Source organism: Sparus aurata, chromosome 22 (genome assembly GCF_900880675.1).
Source record: "Sparus aurata chromosome 22, fSpaAur1.1, whole genome shotgun sequence".
Classification (NCBI taxonomy): Eukaryota; Metazoa; Chordata; class Actinopteri; order Spariformes; family Sparidae; genus Sparus; species Sparus aurata.
Genome location: NC_044208.1, coordinates 12,848,476 through 12,865,831, shown reverse-complemented (window position 1 = coordinate 12,865,831; position 17,356 = coordinate 12,848,476). Strand labels below are relative to the sequence as shown.

General features: G+C 39.6%; 1 protein-coding gene across 1 annotated transcript in view; it reads left to right on the top strand.

Annotated features, from left to right (window-relative positions):
* Nucleotides 1-11,118, top strand: part of nudt14 (nudix (nucleoside diphosphate linked moiety X)-type motif 14) — a 31,021-nt gene extending 19,903 nt beyond the window's left edge. Inside the window, exons 4-5 of the mRNA XM_030405535.1 lie at nt 1,451-1,754; nt 4,143-11,118. Of these exons, the coding sequence (XP_030261395.1) occupies nt 1,451-1,754; nt 4,143-4,392 (554 nt within the window). The 3' untranslated portion in view covers nt 4,393-11,118. The remainder of the gene's footprint in view (nt 1-1,450; nt 1,755-4,142) is intronic.
* Nucleotides 11,119-17,356: the final 6,238 nt, after the last annotated feature.

Genomic DNA, 17,356 nt, shown 5'->3' with positions numbered 1-17,356 from the left:
AAGTCGCCAGGGACTGTTCCACACTGCAGTGTGCTAAATTCAAGGAAGTCTGGGCATTGATATATTTATTTCCTCTTCTCTCTCATTGCCGTTGGGTAACAAATCAGTTCTTTATCTGAAAGAAATCAGTTTGTCTACAACCTAGATTGACATTTGTTTTTAAATAGGGTGTTCACCGTATTTCGGTCAGCTTGTTTATCTCAGAAAATAAATGTTGAGAGGCAAGTTCTTAGCACATGGCAAATAAAAGCTCAGTATATTCACCCAGGAAATGAAATGGCATAGATGGTAAGTTCTGCTGTTCTTAGTCCAGCAAATGTAGAACAAACAGATCCCTTCTTTGTGGAAATTAGCATTTTGGGTCTCCAGAAAGTTATCAACAGCGGCACGAACATCATCATCATTGTCAAAATGGTGACCACTGAGTTCCTTCTTCATCTTGGGGTAGAGATAATAGTTTAAAGGCGCAAGTCGGGTGAATAGGGCGAGTGTTGGATGAGTTCCAGTCAGCCATTGCCACTGTGGACACCATGGATTTGTCCATTTTCTCAGACGGTAATGAATTTTTAATTACATGAAACAGAAAAGAGCTGCACATCGCCTTCTATCTTAGGCCTTAATCTTATAAGAGATGCATTAATTACAATGTCTCTCATTTTTAAAGAATGGAAAATTCAATTGTATGTTCATGATAAAACACTACTTCTAATGCTGGTATATCTGGGACTCTGGGACTATCTGCAATTGATTTTTGATCTGTATAAAAAGTTTGCAGCCGATGTGCGCGGCACATCCTGTAGTCAATTCGAATAACATCCCTGTCCCTGCTCGGCTCTGTCTGTCTGGACTCGTAGTGAAGCACACTAGCAACAGAGAGGAGAAAGATGTTCGAAGGTGCGACTGTATATGAAGACAAAACGCAGTGAAGATTCTCTAACTGACCTGAAAATGAAAGGAGTGTACATATTTTGGTGGAAAAACATAGAATATTTAGTCTCTTTCTTTCTGCTTAGGCTGGTGGTCCTGTTGTGGTGGCGGTATGTGTGTAAATGTGACCGGCACAGAAATGGATATAAATGGCGCTGATGGCCGATTGCCAGTCATGGCTGGTCATGCTAAAAAAAAACTGTCCGATTGTGGTCCCTGGTTGGCCGATTAGTGCTTCTTTAGATCTTAATGATAACCCCCTCATAAATCAAATCCTCACAGCTACAGTGCAGAAATTAGAGAATATTTAAATTTTTTTAAGATAACAAAAGATTCATTCTCTCACTTGATTAATTAATTATTGGATCAGTTGTTTTGGCACTGGTATATTGTGCTTTACATATATATGTAAATGTGCATATCTAAAAATATCTGCAAAATTTACATTGTCTTCCCTACTTAATTTTAATTTGATCAAAATCTTTTAAAAACTGTTTTAGTAAAAACAGTATTTTCTCCACAGCCGTATACATGTGCGAGTGGGAAAGGAACAAGTCGCAGCCGACTCAGTCTGCTGAAAAAACCGAGGAGGGCGCAGCCGAAGCCGCCGCCCCCACCGCCGCCGAGTCTCAGGAGGGCCAGTCGGCCTCGGAGGGGGAGAGCTCTTCTCAGTGGCCCCCGGCGTCAGCGGGGGTCACCTACGAGCTCTGTGCCGGGCTGGTGGACAAACCCGACCTCTCCCTGGAGGAGATCGCCCGGCAGGAGGTGCTGGAGGAGTGTGGCTACGATGTGCCTGCCTCTAAACTGAAGAGGATCACTTCTTACAGGTTAGTGTGTACTGAACCTATATTAACACATACATGTAATATAAGCTTAAATGTAATAGAAGCTTAAATGTACTTTTCAGTCACAGACCTGTCCATTCCCAACACAAAGTTTAATGACAGATATGGTCTTTTCAATATCTGCTTTAGTCATTCCCTCTGGATTTCTTGCCCCTGACCAATTAATTTCCTGTTGTCCTATTTTGTGTCATTTTCATTTAGAATATCTGAACCTCCTTGAGCTATGTTCCCTCAGAAATAACCTACATTTGCAGCTTTGTTTCTTTCCTTCGACTTCTTACTTTTCTGAAATCCAATTCCAGCTAGCCTGAAACCCTCGATATAAAGCGTTCCAATGATACTCAACCAAATAATCTAGCGCGACCGAAAGGAAGTCATGCATTTTAATAAGACCAGTTTGAAAATAACTGGTTGAAATGTATTTAAGAATCAAAAACATAACCTGAGGTTAATTATAGAGTGAGAGAAAATAAAAGAAACAACAAATGTAAGTAAGGTTATGTAAGTGAACTTGAAACAAGCATTAGAGGAACAAAGAATCTATCTTTGTCAAGTTATTATTATCTCACCATAACGTGACAGAATTTGAAAGTTCCTGGAAAAAAAACAGTCCCACATTAAACAGCAGCACCTGGACAGCTGCGACTGACAGCTCTCATAACCGTGCTTTTGATTTGACTTGAACACCTCCTCTGGTTCTGTTGGTGTTGTCTATGAGACTTGTTATGTGTGGGCTGCTTCCATTAAATACGTGGGTATCATCTTAACCCTCATGACCCGTATGAGGGTGTATTTGACAGCAGAACAGCATGTGGTGATAGTTGGCAACCCGAGCTCATTAAGTTTCCTCAATAATACGGTTGTGATTGTATGCTTTTTTAATACCACCATTTAAAGACAGAGCTTTACAGCTTTCCTATGTATCTGTATCAAGTTTAGTTACGAGGGTAGTTTAGCAGTATGTTTCATCTTTTTGCGAAAGTCAAAGCGATAAATCAGAGTTAAAACAACATCTTTTTTAAACCAGGTAACTGCAATTCAGATATAAAGTATATTACTTGCTTATCAGATAACTTATCAGCCATATTGATACATAATCTATTCTCTTATTCTTACTGTAAACATATACATACATAAGTTCTGTCAGTCCGCTCTTTGTATAGCCCCCAATGTAAATACTTTCACAACAAAGCGTACACACGATGTGTTGGTGTGTTTGTCTGTTCTTGTTGAAATAAAGTGATTTAGAAAAGTAAAATCATTTGGATCACTTATCTACGTTAATTAGACACAGCGGATTCCTGTAGCACAAGCCTGATTATTTATAAACTCAGAATTGAACCTTAAAAGAATAGTTTGACATTTTGGGAAGTGAGCTCATTTGTTGTTTTTCTTACCAGGAGTTAGTTGAAAGGATCCACACTGTGCTCATATCTTAGTGGAAGAATAAGTACTTATGAAGCTAGAAGCGGCAGGCAGTTAGCCTAGCTTAGCATAAAGACTGGAGATTGGGAGTTCAACCATGCACATATCTAAAGCTTACTAATCAACACAATGTAGGGTCGGTAATACATGTCACGTCAGGCAAGCTGTTTCTCCATGTTTTTAGTCCTTATGCTAAGCTAAGCTAATCACCTCCTGGCTGCAGCTCCAATCTAAGTGCACAGACTTGTGAGTGTTGTCAGTCTTTTCATTGAACCAGGACACCGAAAATGTTGAACTATTCATTTTAATGTGCACTACATATCTTTTCTTTCTTTCTTTCTTTTTTTTTATTTTAATTTTTTTTTACAGTTTTGGTTATATAGTGAATGCTTTGTCAGATTCTTATCCTTGTTACATTAGCTCAAATATTCTCTTAGTTTAAGCCATTAATTTGGATGTTCAAAATTCTTTAAAAGCAGCTCTCTTTTAATGGTTCAAGTCTCATACTGAAGCGACATCACTTAAGTAACTCAGGCTGGGCTTCAAGACCACACATTCATAAAAGAAAGCCTACACTACAAACTGAAAGCAAGAAATCTGAAAAATAACATGAGTGTTAACCAGACAGGTCTAAAAAAAGACACTATCAGGTTTGATTTAGTGAAGTGTAGGACTGAGCCATAATAGGGGCTTAAAGTCATGATATTTTGTTTTCTGCTACACCAGTTTTCATTATTAGTGTCCTACTTTATGCAAGTGGTAACTTAAAAACGCTGCTATGTTTGTGTTTTTATATTGTATATTCTTCGGGCAAGAAGAAAGTATTGCTTTTGCATCTGTGCTGAGATAAGGTTGTCGAGCTGGACCAAGTGTGGATATTTTCAAACCTAAAGAATAATCGCAAGATATACCTAAAAATGCATTGTCTTTATTTCCCCCTCACAGGTCAGGCGTTGGCGTAACAGGTGCCAAGCAGACCATGTTTTACGCTGAGGTGTCTGACGACAACTGCGTGAGCGCAGGCGGAGGTGAGCCACGGGAGGGAGAGCTCATCGAGGTGGTCAAAGTCCCACTGCACGAGGCCATGACGTTTGCCTACGACGAGCGTATACCCAAAACCATGGGCGTCATTTTTAGTTTCATCTGGTTCCATAATAACATGTCTCCCAAGTACAAGATCTCCACCAACGTGTAACTAGTATTAATTAACCAACTCTATTTATACCATTTATTCCAAATTCAATCAAACACTGGCCCAGCACATCCACTCCTCCCCTCATGGCTCTTCATCCTGTATTGCCTTTTTGCTTATTGGTACATGATGAAAGGTGGGCGCCTTGTCTCGTTGCCAACAGGTATCTTTAAGTTTTGTCCTGTTTACCTTTTGAATTATATGTGGTCTTAATCCTACAAACAAATTTGCCATAGCTGGTTGTCACTGGCACTTTTGTCTCTTCTTGATGATTTTCTTTTCTTTTCGTTTATTGTGCCATCTGTTATAAATGGCTGCATATCACTGATTTTATTTGCCTGCCCTTGATTAAAGGAATACTCCACTGCTTTTGAATGTTATCTGCGTTTAAGAAAAATAATATTTTAAATACGCTTGGCTGGCTGCTCATAGTCAAATTTCTAACTTGTTCCAACCATTTCTACAACGCCCAGTATTCATTGCAACCAGCCATGTGGTTAGCCTGGGTTTGCTAACACTTTAGCATGCTAATATTTGCACAGGAGTTCATGCAGATGTTTCTACTCGCCTGACAACTTGTGCCACAGGGTTTTTGGCATCCGATACGACAATACACTTTTTCTACTGCTCATCGCTTCAGCCATTAAAAATATAAAGATACAGTTAAAGAACAAAACAGTGGAGTAATCCTTTAAGCCATGATCCAGTAATGCAAAAACTATGCTAGTCAATGGTGGGGCCTTGTAACAATCGAGATGTGTTTTAACCACCACTTGTTCAAGCATGCCTCAATTAATTTCTCTGACCCACAGCCTTTAAAGCAATACTTATCATATTAACCCCAGGCTAAACAATCACTCACTGGAATCAACTCTCACTCCGTTAGAAAATCTTCATTAAAGTCAAACCAGTCGATACATTAGTAGACTTCTCATTCAACGATCAAAGTAGAAAAACGTGACTAAGGTACCATGTCACTTCACAGAAAAAACAGACACCTACCACTGCACAGAGGGCCTGATTTTGGTTTTAAATGTGTCGTCGTTCTCAAGCACAATTCTGCAGTGAGTTTGTCAGCGAATAACCTGAAATCCATTTGATATGTAGAGTAGTTTCATTTTGTTTAAAATCTTCTTTGTAGAGACAAACGGGAGAGAAAAAAATAAACAGGAGAGAAGACAGTATAAAGGCTAAATAATTAAATTAACATGATAACACACATGTTAAAGTTACATTAATGCAGGTTTGGGAGCATATTTAAAAAACTTAAACCATCTTAAAAAAAAAAAAGATTGCCTTCGTTCATAATTCATTTTGGAGGTTCTGTGTCGTAAAAACTTTAAAGTCATAAACACACAAACCTAATCTCACTAAGTGAATCTCAACAGCAGTTTGCCAAAATCTCAGGTCCAAGTAGTGAAACTGTTGGCCAAATTCAGAGTGGACCTCTGGATGTGATGACGACCAGCATGTTATTATGATATTATTATATTTCAAAATCACTTGCAGCTTAAAATCAACAAAGTTCTTACTGTTCTTAAAATATTGTAGTATTTTTTTCATTATAAAGGGCTGGTACTTCATTTACTAATTAATATGTGAAAAGGAAGACATTCCCCCACCTTCTTGAAAATATGCAAGACCTGCAGCAAGTATAATGCTGTTTTTAGAAAATTACCACTCACAAACAACACATCTCATTATACATTAAGAGAACTACACTGCAGAAGTGTGAGAGTTCAGCTCTTCCTCTTGACTTCCTCTGCAGAGTACTGAAGTTTTAAAATATATGTGACAAAATATAGTGAATGAAATTTCACGGTTAAGTTGTTAAAAAAAAAAGTCCGGCCGGCATAAGTTTGTGGGGTCTTTTTGACTACCAAATTAAATTAAAAAGTTCTGTTTTATTTGTGTTATTTGAGTTTTAAGTGCAATCTTAATAACACTTTGAACATACTTGGATGTTCAAATCATGAAAAAATAAAAAAGAACAAACTGCATTCCCCATAAAACAACTTACCATTTATGTATTTGACTTTAATTGAGGTTAATATGAGCATCGGTCCTGGATTTATTTTTATTCTTTAAGGCTTAAGGAGCTAGAAGAATAACTGACAATCAAATGTCAACATTTGTCTTCTTTTGTCCATAAAACCTTGTGTTTTTTGGTCTTCTAGGTTTATGTCCTTGTTTTTAATGTCCTCATACTGAATCTTACAGCAGTTCTCAGAAGCCCCTTTTCCACCAACATGGAACCAGTTCTGTTCTGGAGTATTTTGACCAAAATTGAATCAGTTTGGAACCAGAAAAGTTGGTTCCCAGCTGAATAAAGCTGCAACGATAACTCGATTAATCAATTAGTCAATTGGAAGAGAAGTAGCTGCAAGCAAAAATAACAACATTCGCTGGTTTTAGCTTTTTACATGTCAGGATTTACTACTTTTCTTGTCATTTACTATAGTAAATGCTGAGTCTTTGGGTTTTTAGATGGTTTGATGGACTACATGATTAATCATTAAAATATAATCAGTGGATTAATCAATGATTGATGCAGCCCTACAGCTGGGACCGAAAAAGAGTTTTTCCTTGACCCAAAGTGTGAACGTGTCATATGTACAGTTTGTTGTGCAATTAAGCAACGCACTCTGATGGTGACACATCCTTGATTATCATCATTCTGCTCAAAACAGTTGGAGATGCAGGCTGGTTCTCAAGATGGCACCAAGGTTCTAAACATCTTGAACAGTACCAGTTCAGGAACCAGAGCTATTTTGTTGGAAAAAGGGTTTTAGAGGAGACATAATTCTTATCTGCAATAAACAAACCAACTCAAGAGAATTTTAATCAACCAGACTAGATATCTTTGGTTTCAAACACCGAGTCAAATATTTGTGGAGTAATTCCCAGCCAGACTGTATAGTAATATATGCAGAACCTTTAAGCCATATTGATCTCCCTCTAGGCCCAATCATGGAGCTACTTTGTTCAAAGATCATCCCCTGATGTAGGATTGTATAGTTTGCTGAAACTCCTTGAACTATTCTGATTTTATTTTGAAAGATAAATTAAGTTTGCTAAATTGATTAATGTTCGCTCAAAGGAGGAGCCGAACCTGATTAATAGCACATTAGATCAGATTCTCTCTCTTGCGTTGTTGCTACAAAGGGTACATCTGAATGGCACATTTCAAATGCGTACAGGATGTGTCTAAAGTTACTGTCCTAGTTTAATATCAAGACACTTTGGAAAAACTGTGAAAATGCACCTTTGGAAAACCATGAAAGGACCACCAGACACCGAGACAAGTAGAGTAAACTAACAACACAAACAGGTCTTTTAAAAGATATATTTTCGACTAATTACTGTATCAGAAAGTCATTTATTTGGCACCTTATCCTCATCAGATCAGCGGCCTCATTCCCTTTCTATATCCTCCACTTCCAGCCTTGTGCCAATCTTGAGCTTTCAGTTAAATAAAATCTAAATATATCTCAACACTTGAGAGAAGTTTAATGGAGAACCTCTCAGAGAGATAACCAATGGTGCTCACAGTTTTCCACCATCTTGTTCTTATCTAGCATGAGATGAACCCATCTTAAAAAATAATGAGGGTCACTTTTGTTTTGGAAGGGCGTATTGGCGAATAATTAGCCATAATCATTCCAAAGCTGATGGAAGAAGAAATTCCTCTGTAATCAAAACAAATCTCAGTTTGATGAAATGAGGCCGACTGCTTCTGATTTTGCTCGACATAAAATGTGACAAAACAAAGCTATTTTTAACTTTGAAGGTCAGTCTGTAACTTTATGTGTCTGTCAGATGTGGAGAACTGCTACGTGACTTCTCTTTCGGCAATTCTTTTTTCCTTTTGAGGAAAGTTATTATTAAAACAAGGCTTTTCTTTGCCTTTTTGATAGGCTTGTCATTGTGGGTGGCATGAGCCAGCAAGCCAACGCCAGTGCATATTTCTCCACATGTTTCCTCCAACTGTTATCTGAGAGTGGAGCTCGTTTTGTGAACATCACCGAGGGCGTACGGTTGCCTTAATGACTGACACATTGAAAACAAAAGTGACATTTATAGAAACAGATAGCAGCTGCAAGTGGGAGGGATCAACTCTAACATCTAACGATGTTGTGAGTTGAACCCGATTGTTTCAGAGAATTTGGTTGCCAAAAGAAACTCAAGCACTTCAGGTTCAGCTGGTTCAGCCCTGTTTCCATATGAGCGTTAGGTAAATGATGGAAGTTTTTATTTGAGGTCTGTGTTTATGTTTGTTCAGCCTGCAAAGTCAAAACTCAAAGTCAACATGTTGATCTGTTAGCAGACCCGTAGTCTATTTTATACTCGGTTATTTTAGGGGTTTCCAAACATTGTATGCCAAGGACCCACACAAAAGACGCACATTAGACTGTAGACCAACAATTTGAGAGGATAACTTCGTCTCTCAGAAGCTAATTATTTTTCAGTTTGAAGATTGTAAAAAGAAAAATAGTCTTCGTAGTCAGTCATCGATCAAATTTGGATCACTATACATAACAATCAGTCAAAACGGCCAACCATGTTTCTCCCCTTCCAACTTCCAGATGTGATAAAAGTTATAATACTGTAATCTCATTTTAGTAGGGGACCCCAACAGCCCACTCAAAGACCCCTTTTGGTCCCCTCACCCCAGATTGCAAACCACTGTTATAAACTATTCATAAGTAATGGATACGTTTTATAATCGTGTTTCGTTTCAATTTGATGTATGTTTTTTCTTTGTGTAAATTGCTCAAATCTGAGTTTAAAGCCAAACATAGTGTTGACTTTACTCTGAAGGAAGCCATATAACAGTAGGGAACACTGGTGACTGTTCTTCAGTGCTCTTGGAGGGACTTAAAGGAAAGGTTTGACATTTTGGAAGATGTGTAATATTATCTTTATTTCCTGAGAGTAAGCCAAGAAAGTAAGCCAAGCCAACTCTTGTGTCTGTATGCTAAATATAAAGGTACAATCAGTAGCTGGCTTACTTAGCTTAGCATAACGACTCAAAACAGGAAGAGGTTAACAAAATATACCTACCAGCACCTCTAAAGCGCACCAGTTAACAAGTTTATCCTGTTTCTTTTAATAACTCCATCAATTGAAGTGTACAAACATAACATTTTTTCAGGGTGTTCATACCTATTTCTTGGTCAGGACCAGAAACCTCCTGGATTATGTCCCGGTTGCCATAGAAACTGCTCCTGGCCAAAAAACGCCCAGTGAAGAGATGAAATTCTTCCTTTACACTTGGGTTTTTGTAATGAGTAAACAAACCAAACATAGGGTGCTAATGTTAGCTTTATGTTTGGCTAGCAGTTTTCCTCTGTTTGCAGTCTTTGTGCTAAGCTAATTGGTTGTAGGCTGTAACTCCATATTTACTGTAGAATGATATCAATCTTCTCATTTAACTAAGCAAATGAACATATTTCCCAAAATCTCAAACTTTTCCTTTAAGTAATCTGCCGATCTACGACGAAAGTAAACACACAGTGACAGTCCAGAGTGAGGTTGCAGACTGTGCCACTAGTAAGCCATATGCTTCTTCTAATAAGTATAACAAATATTTGAGGTAAGTAAATGGTATAATTCACACTTGCCTATGCTGGATATTAACCATTAGCCCAGCATTGGACATTTCTACCTCCATCACTCAGGCACATGAAGAAAATATATTGTGTCCGTTTGCTTTCTTCTGAGACGCTGACATATCAAATTCTCAGCAAACATGTCAGAAAGTCAAAACTCAGTGGTCCTCTGGGACAGAGTACTTAATTCATCAGTACCAGACTTTTATAGATGTACCCCCATGGCTATGCTGTAGTTACTTCTTCAATTGTGATTGTTTTTTTGTTTTTCTTCTGTTTGTGCACTGTTTGACAATTTCTTACTGTAATTCAAATGATCATGAGCTGAGCAACAGTTAATCATGAACATGTTTTTAAAGGTGCTATGTGTAGTATTCTCTAATTAAAGGTGTGTTACTGTTAAAATTATAACTTGGACCACGGATGTGACAGTTCAAATATTACCTCTGGTGATTTGCTCAATATTCATGTGTTTCATTAAACATTTAGTGATTCTTGATTTGCTCACGAGTCCTGGAAAAGGGACTTTTGATTTTGGAGGAAGTCGGTCACTTTTGCTTCTTTATTGGCAAATGCCGCTGGCTGAATCTTCAGAAGCAAAAGGAGAGGAAATAATCAGACTTGCTTCTGTTAAGCCGTTCATTGTGACGATAATGTGTAGCACATATGTTATTCTATTAGTAGTAAGATATTTAGTGAAGATCCTACACATAATACCTTTAAGTGGAAGAAGTATTAGAATTTTTCTCATGTTAAAGACATAAAGAAATTTGTCCAATTGTGATTTTTTTTCTGGTGTCTTACACTGAATTTTTGTTTTTCAAAAATGTTTTCTGGGAAAAAAGAAAAGTACAAACATGAACATTGCAGTTTTACGAACTTATCATGTATTTTATGCTTTATTAAAAAAGTGTATACTCATTGTGGGCAGTGTTTTAATTAATGTTTCAATTTTGTTAATTTATTACCTAAATGTTAAAATATTTAACTTTTAAAATATGACACTTGGTACAAACATACAATATATATTTAAATATGATACTTTGCATGTGCACTAACTGTGTTGAATTAAACTGCATTAAGTTGAAATAAAATGGGTTTGATGCCCAAAATGTCATATTTTTTGTTCTGTAATTTGTCAAAACTTGTAGTGTGGTTGTACTTTCTTTGCCAGAGTTAGATAAGAAAATGTATACCACTCTCATGTCTCTGCATTAAGTATGAAGCTAGAGCCCGGGGGCAATTAGCCTAGCTTAGCATAAAGACTGGAATCACAGCTAGCCTGTCTTTGAAGCTCACTAACTGATCAAAATAAAAAAATGTTTAAACTATTTTGGATCTTAAACAAAGTTATGCTCTCGAACTACTTCTTGGCAGGAAGTGACATTACACGTGACATCCCGATGTCCCTTTCTCCGGTTTAAGGAATAGTTCAGATTGAGATGAAGATTGATACCACTCTTATGTCTGTGCATTAAGTGTGAAGCAGGAGTCCGGAGGTGATTAGCCTAGCTTAACGTAAAGACTGGAATCAGAGGGGAAACAGCTAGCCTTGCTGTCTTTATACTCTTTGAAGCTCACTAATTGATCAAAATACAAACAGGAATGTAATAACAACAATTTGTGCTAAAAGAGGAAGTGGTGTTGTGGAACTATTTTTGGTGAATTGGGTGCCTCGACTGTCTAGAGTGAGGTTGTGGGCAGGTTGATAAAATGCTGATGGTCAGGAAATGGTTGCTCCACTGTAATGGCCGTTCATACCACAACTGATGAGCACTCCAGGAGCTCACCCGGTACAACCTTTGCATTGAGCGCTAAGGCTGGATTTGATTCCAACCCACAATATCATCTTTGTCATCAACTAAAAACTATTCATTGAATGTATGTAAACTGCTTATACAGGAAATCAGAATAATGTGCTCCCCAAATTTTATGTCAGCAAGAAAGAGGTGAACAAATCATTTCACTTTCAGAGGAAACTGATGGAACGAAGATCAGCAGGTGATTAACCTGAAATCCACAGCACTTCCCTGATGCTCACACTGAGCTGTCAGCAGCCTTTATGCAGGCTGTTGATATACATCTTTTGTTACGAACAGACACGTTCAGATCAGACAAAACTAGATTGTGGATCAGGAAACGGGACGACTCGTTTATGCAACGAATCCCATTGTGGACACGAGCCAACGCAGATTTAGATCCTGCAAAATCTGATCTGGATGTCTTTCTCAGAAATGAAAGCAGGGTTCTCACTTTTAGCCTGAGAGGAAAATAAAAGCTGCTGTGCTATGGAGATGATTTTATCTACGATGATTCAGCAGAGATGCGGAGGTGCGCGACTGCAGGGAAACAGGAAGAACACTTCTCACTTTTTGCATCATTGCAGACAAAAATGACTCTTCAAACTTCAAAGTCTTCCTCCTTTCTAAAACGTTCAACAATCTGCTGTCTAGTCTTTGTTTCAGCAATGACATGACTGAAAGCCTGATTATTTCTGTATCACTTTCACTTTATTTACTTTCCTTACTGAAATGCTAATACCTCACATCTGTTGCTTTCACACAAGCATGTTGCCTCCTGATAAAATAGGTAAATAATTCAATATTTTGGGAAATACCTTTCATCACTGTTAGGTTAGACCATAGAGGCGATCTTTTTGTCTTAATAACAGTGCAAGAACCACAGGGGATTTAGCTTAGTTTAGCATAAAGACTGGAATCAGCTAGCTCGCTCTGTCCGAAGTTAAAACAACAACAACCAACATCTCCAAAGGTTCATTTGCATCAACTTCATCTGTGTTTCTGCACATTTTCTTAAAGATTCCAGACACAGACCAATGGAACAGGTAGTCGGTTCCAGACTTCTTACAGGGGGCGGTGTAGCCATGGTTTATAATGTTGGAAACAGACACATCTATTTTCCCACTTAAAGGAGCATAAAGTAGCCATTAAGCTCACCAATTCACATGCTATCATCTTTGTTTAATTTATACACATGCAGAAATGTAAAAATGACTATTTGTGGGTTTTAGCCGGAGACCCCTGGTGTTGCATTTTTTGACAAGACTTCAGGAAGTTACGGTGCCTAGCTGTTTGCCAAAAGCAACAGTTACAGGACAAACAAACTGTATGAAGTTGAGATACAACATGCTAATTTGTGAGCTTTAAAGTTGCTGCTGTGTGTATTTCTAAACTTTGGAGACAAACATGCTCGCTGCCTCCAGTTTTTAATGCTAAGCTAGGCTAATCGCCCCCCTGGCTCTAGCCTCACACTGTTGATCTTATCATCTTACTAAAAGAAAATAAACGAGGGCACTTCTCAATATGTCACTAATGTTTTCCCGCTAATCACAAAGGTCTCTTACGGTGCCAGTGGTCCTGAGAGACTGTAATGCTAATTACACCACAAAAAAACATAAAATGCCCAGTGACACAACAAAAATAAAGCTTATTCTTTAAGAAACCTGTGTATGAGCAATCATTTTATAAATACATCCTCCCCTCGCCGCCACCCATCCATCTGTAAGATGGTGGTGGATGGATGGGCACTTAAATTGTGTCCCTGTTGCTTTCATGTTGTAACTGGACACATGGGACGTCTCTGTTCTCCAGAGACCATCTGGTTGTGTGTGTGTGTGTGTGTATGTGTGTGTGTTACAACAGCAGATGGATTACCACCCCTCCCTCTCTCTCTCTATCTCTCTCTCTCTCTCTCTCTCTGAATGAGCTCCATTCACAGGTGGGAGCTGAAAACCTGCCCTTTGAAGGAAAGACAAGATCCACCACTGCAGCTAGAGGTGCACAACGCCGGAATGATTCCAGCACACTCTGACACACTCTCCATCTGTATGTAAATGAGAAGGTGTGCCTTCAACATTGTCAACCTGTCTTTCTTAACAAACCTGCTGTGCCTCTTTTGTAGACATTAGTAGTGTTCACGAATCGACTTCTGTCTTTGCCACGTTGCACCTGTCCCGAAGCTTTTGACTAAGTGCGTACTTTGAGTGTGGTCACCAACCTTTTTTGGCTAATGACTCCTTCAAGAAACAAGTCCTCTGAAATAAATGACAAACTACACCATAGTCCATGCCCACATCATACACCTCAAAGGTTAAAGGGATAGTTGGGGTCTTTGGATGTGGGGGTGTCTGAGGTACTTATCTCTAGTCAGTGTATCACCTGCAGTAGATGACCGTCAGCTCTCATCTGTGTGGAGAAGCAGAGCATTGTGCTGCCAGACGTAATTTAGCCACCTAAAAGCACACGTAAAAATTATATATCCTTTGACGCTATATTTTGAAAATTTTTGGGCAGGAACAGCCGTGCCTGTGTGTGCAGGAATACAGATGTACCGTTTGAAGAACGTATTGCCCTAAACTTACAAACAAACTGATCGAGGCAGCAGCAGACTCGCATCCCCTGTGTTCTGCGAGCTAAAATGACTGTTTTGATCAAAGGAGTTTGATGGATTTGAGGAGAGCCCACATGGTAACAGTTCCATTTCCCATCGGTAACATCCAACACATATACTTTAGGTCTGCGCAGAGGGCAACCGAGGTTGCTCATCCAGAGTCACTTTTGTCTAGGGGTGCAACGGATCCAAAAACTCACGGTTCGGATCGTTTCACGGATCAGAGTCACAGATCGGATCATTTTTCGGATCAGCAAAAATAACTAACAAAAAAAAAAATAAAGACAAATAAACATAACTTTGTAAATGCCGCGGTGATAAGCGGTTGTAGAGCAGCCTTCGTTTTTAGCCTGTCAGTGAAACACTGGGGTGATGTCGCTTCAAATGCATGGCCATGCATGATGTGTTCCCACTGTCACATGGCTTTCTTGTGCCACAGTGCCTACACATAGTCACTGTTTTATCCACTAACCTCTTTCCCTCATAATTATATTTGACAGGGAAGCCAAAATGCTCCCATACAGGGAATTTAAATGACGTGGGCCGTTCAAGCTCCTCCGCTCCTCCACTCGCCATGACCACGCTGCACTCAACAAGTGTGTGGATTGAACATGCGCACAACTTTTTTTTTTTCGTGTGTGCCGACCCGAAGATATTGAGCCGAACGGATCACGGATCAATGATGATCCGTTGCACCACTGCTTTTGTCACATTGTGCTCATAATTTTGTGTCATTTGTCATAAAGTACAGGGTCATGGCAAACATAAACACTAAGCAAGTCCCGCTGTGACGTCCATTTCGCACAACATGATTGGCTGAGGCCTTCATTTGGGATGGGAAAAGCCAGAAGAACACCTCATTCTGAAAACAAATGATGTTTTATTTCTTTATATTTGCTTTCTGTGTAGAAGTAGTATAAAAAGGGTTCATTCAAGTTAAAATAAATGCCTTCTTTATCCTGCTACTGTCTGTTAGCCAGGCCCTTAAACAATAGAGGCTACAATTGGATCTCCTTATTGGATCAAGAAAACCATCATTTCTTATCTACTTTTGCTCCAAACCTACTCTTAAAATCGCTGCAAGATGTGCTGCTCCTCTGCCCTCGACTCCTGAGCAGTCAGGTCGTAACCTTGGATTAACATGGCATGGCGCTTTGAGGAAGAGCAGAGGAGGAGTCTGCCTCCGACTGATAAGCAATCCTCGATAGGAACCAGGTGGATACCCACAACCTGTTTCTGTTTTAAAGGGCTAATATCGAGGTGGTCGTAAAGGGTTTTCCTGCTCTTTTTTGTGAGTCCTTGGGCAGCGTCTGCTGGGCCTTATCAGTGATGTGTATTTACGAGGTCCTGGGCCGTGCATGCCGGGCTGGATTAGAGCAAGTCGTCCTTTACGTATCTCCACATGTGGAAGGAGTCGAAGAGGAAAGACGTATTAACCCCGACGAGGAACCAAATCTCAACAGCATACCACGTATCCTCTTTAATCATGTCTTTTTAATCGGTTATTCATGATATGACAGGCGGCTTCTAGGTTTCCTGAACATCATATCTCATCTCTCACAGCAGAGGATAGGAAGCGATGGGAAGAATAATTCAGGTTCAAAGGCTTTAGGACGCGTCCGTCGCAGCTTTATCCTCCTCGTCTTCTCTCAGCGTTGGAGAAGGTGCTGAATTCGAAGCAACAGGATATAAACACTGAATCAATCAAATCAAAGGGCGCTCAGGACGAGCAACCATTGATTTTGTTCTCTTGACAAACATCTTAAAGGTTGAATGGGGACTTCTGTTGCGTAATCAGTTCGTGGCATGAACAGGAAAAGCAGGACACACAGTATAAAGTGACATTAACTTACCCGACTGGTTAACGGTGACACGGCGGCTTTTCCATTGAAAATCAGTTTCAAAAATATGTGTGTGTGTGTGTGTGTGTGTGTGTGTGTGTGTGTGTGTGTGTGTGTGTGTGTGTGTGTGTGCGCGTGCGTGCGTGCGTGTGTGTGTGTTGGGGAGGAAGACCTGTGCCCCTGCTCAGGCACTGTTATTGAAACCCAACTATGCATTTCCTGTTAGTTTTGAAAATGTCTGTCACTTCCCCTTCCCCTCCCCTCTAAACAGTAACATATCACACAGAATGGCACGGGCTGTATGAAACCTGAGCCGTCCGCATGAGGGGACACAAACGCATACAGTACGACCAGCCGAGCAGAACATGAGGGTACGAGAGAGGCTGCGCTCCGGTGTCAGCCATGGCGACATGTCTCATCTTATCGCAGCGGAAATGACCTTTAAACACACTCGATGTGCTCAGTCAACCATGGAAACTGAAGGATGAAACGCCACTGCCTGGTTTATAGGAAAGCTTGATGAGGTCACAGTGCCTTTCCGCAAGATCCGTCATATCCCATGCTAACACTCGTTGAGCGGTGTTGTTTGTAGTCCTGCCACCTGGAAATCGGTTAGCATTTTTGCACATCCAGTTCCCTCGTCTCAAAGTCGATCCGTTTTTTTTTGGGGGGGGGGTTGTGGCTAAACGAGCCAACAGAAGTTGTCAATTGTGTAGTAAGGCCCTGAGTGGCGGTGATGTTAAGACAGTTTATAGCCTAATATTAACTTTTCAATTCCAGCAATTTAATTTACGCGTTATGCTGAACAGAACATGAGTATCATGACCTTAATTTTGGCAACAATCGAAAATAAAAAAATCTTATAGGCCTTTTGTCGAGGGAACCAGGGAGATGCTAACATTGTGGTTAGCCTACAAAAATTCATCATCCCGACAGCACTCTACTGTCTGTGTGAGTAGCTGTGCAATGCACTCTGGTAGCACTGTGGTGCGTGTTTTCCACTCGTCACTTGCGTGTATTCACCACCACTAAGGTTCCCGCTACACTATACTATACACACTTCACCACAAATTGATCAATCTACAAGTTTGTAAAGCCAGAGTT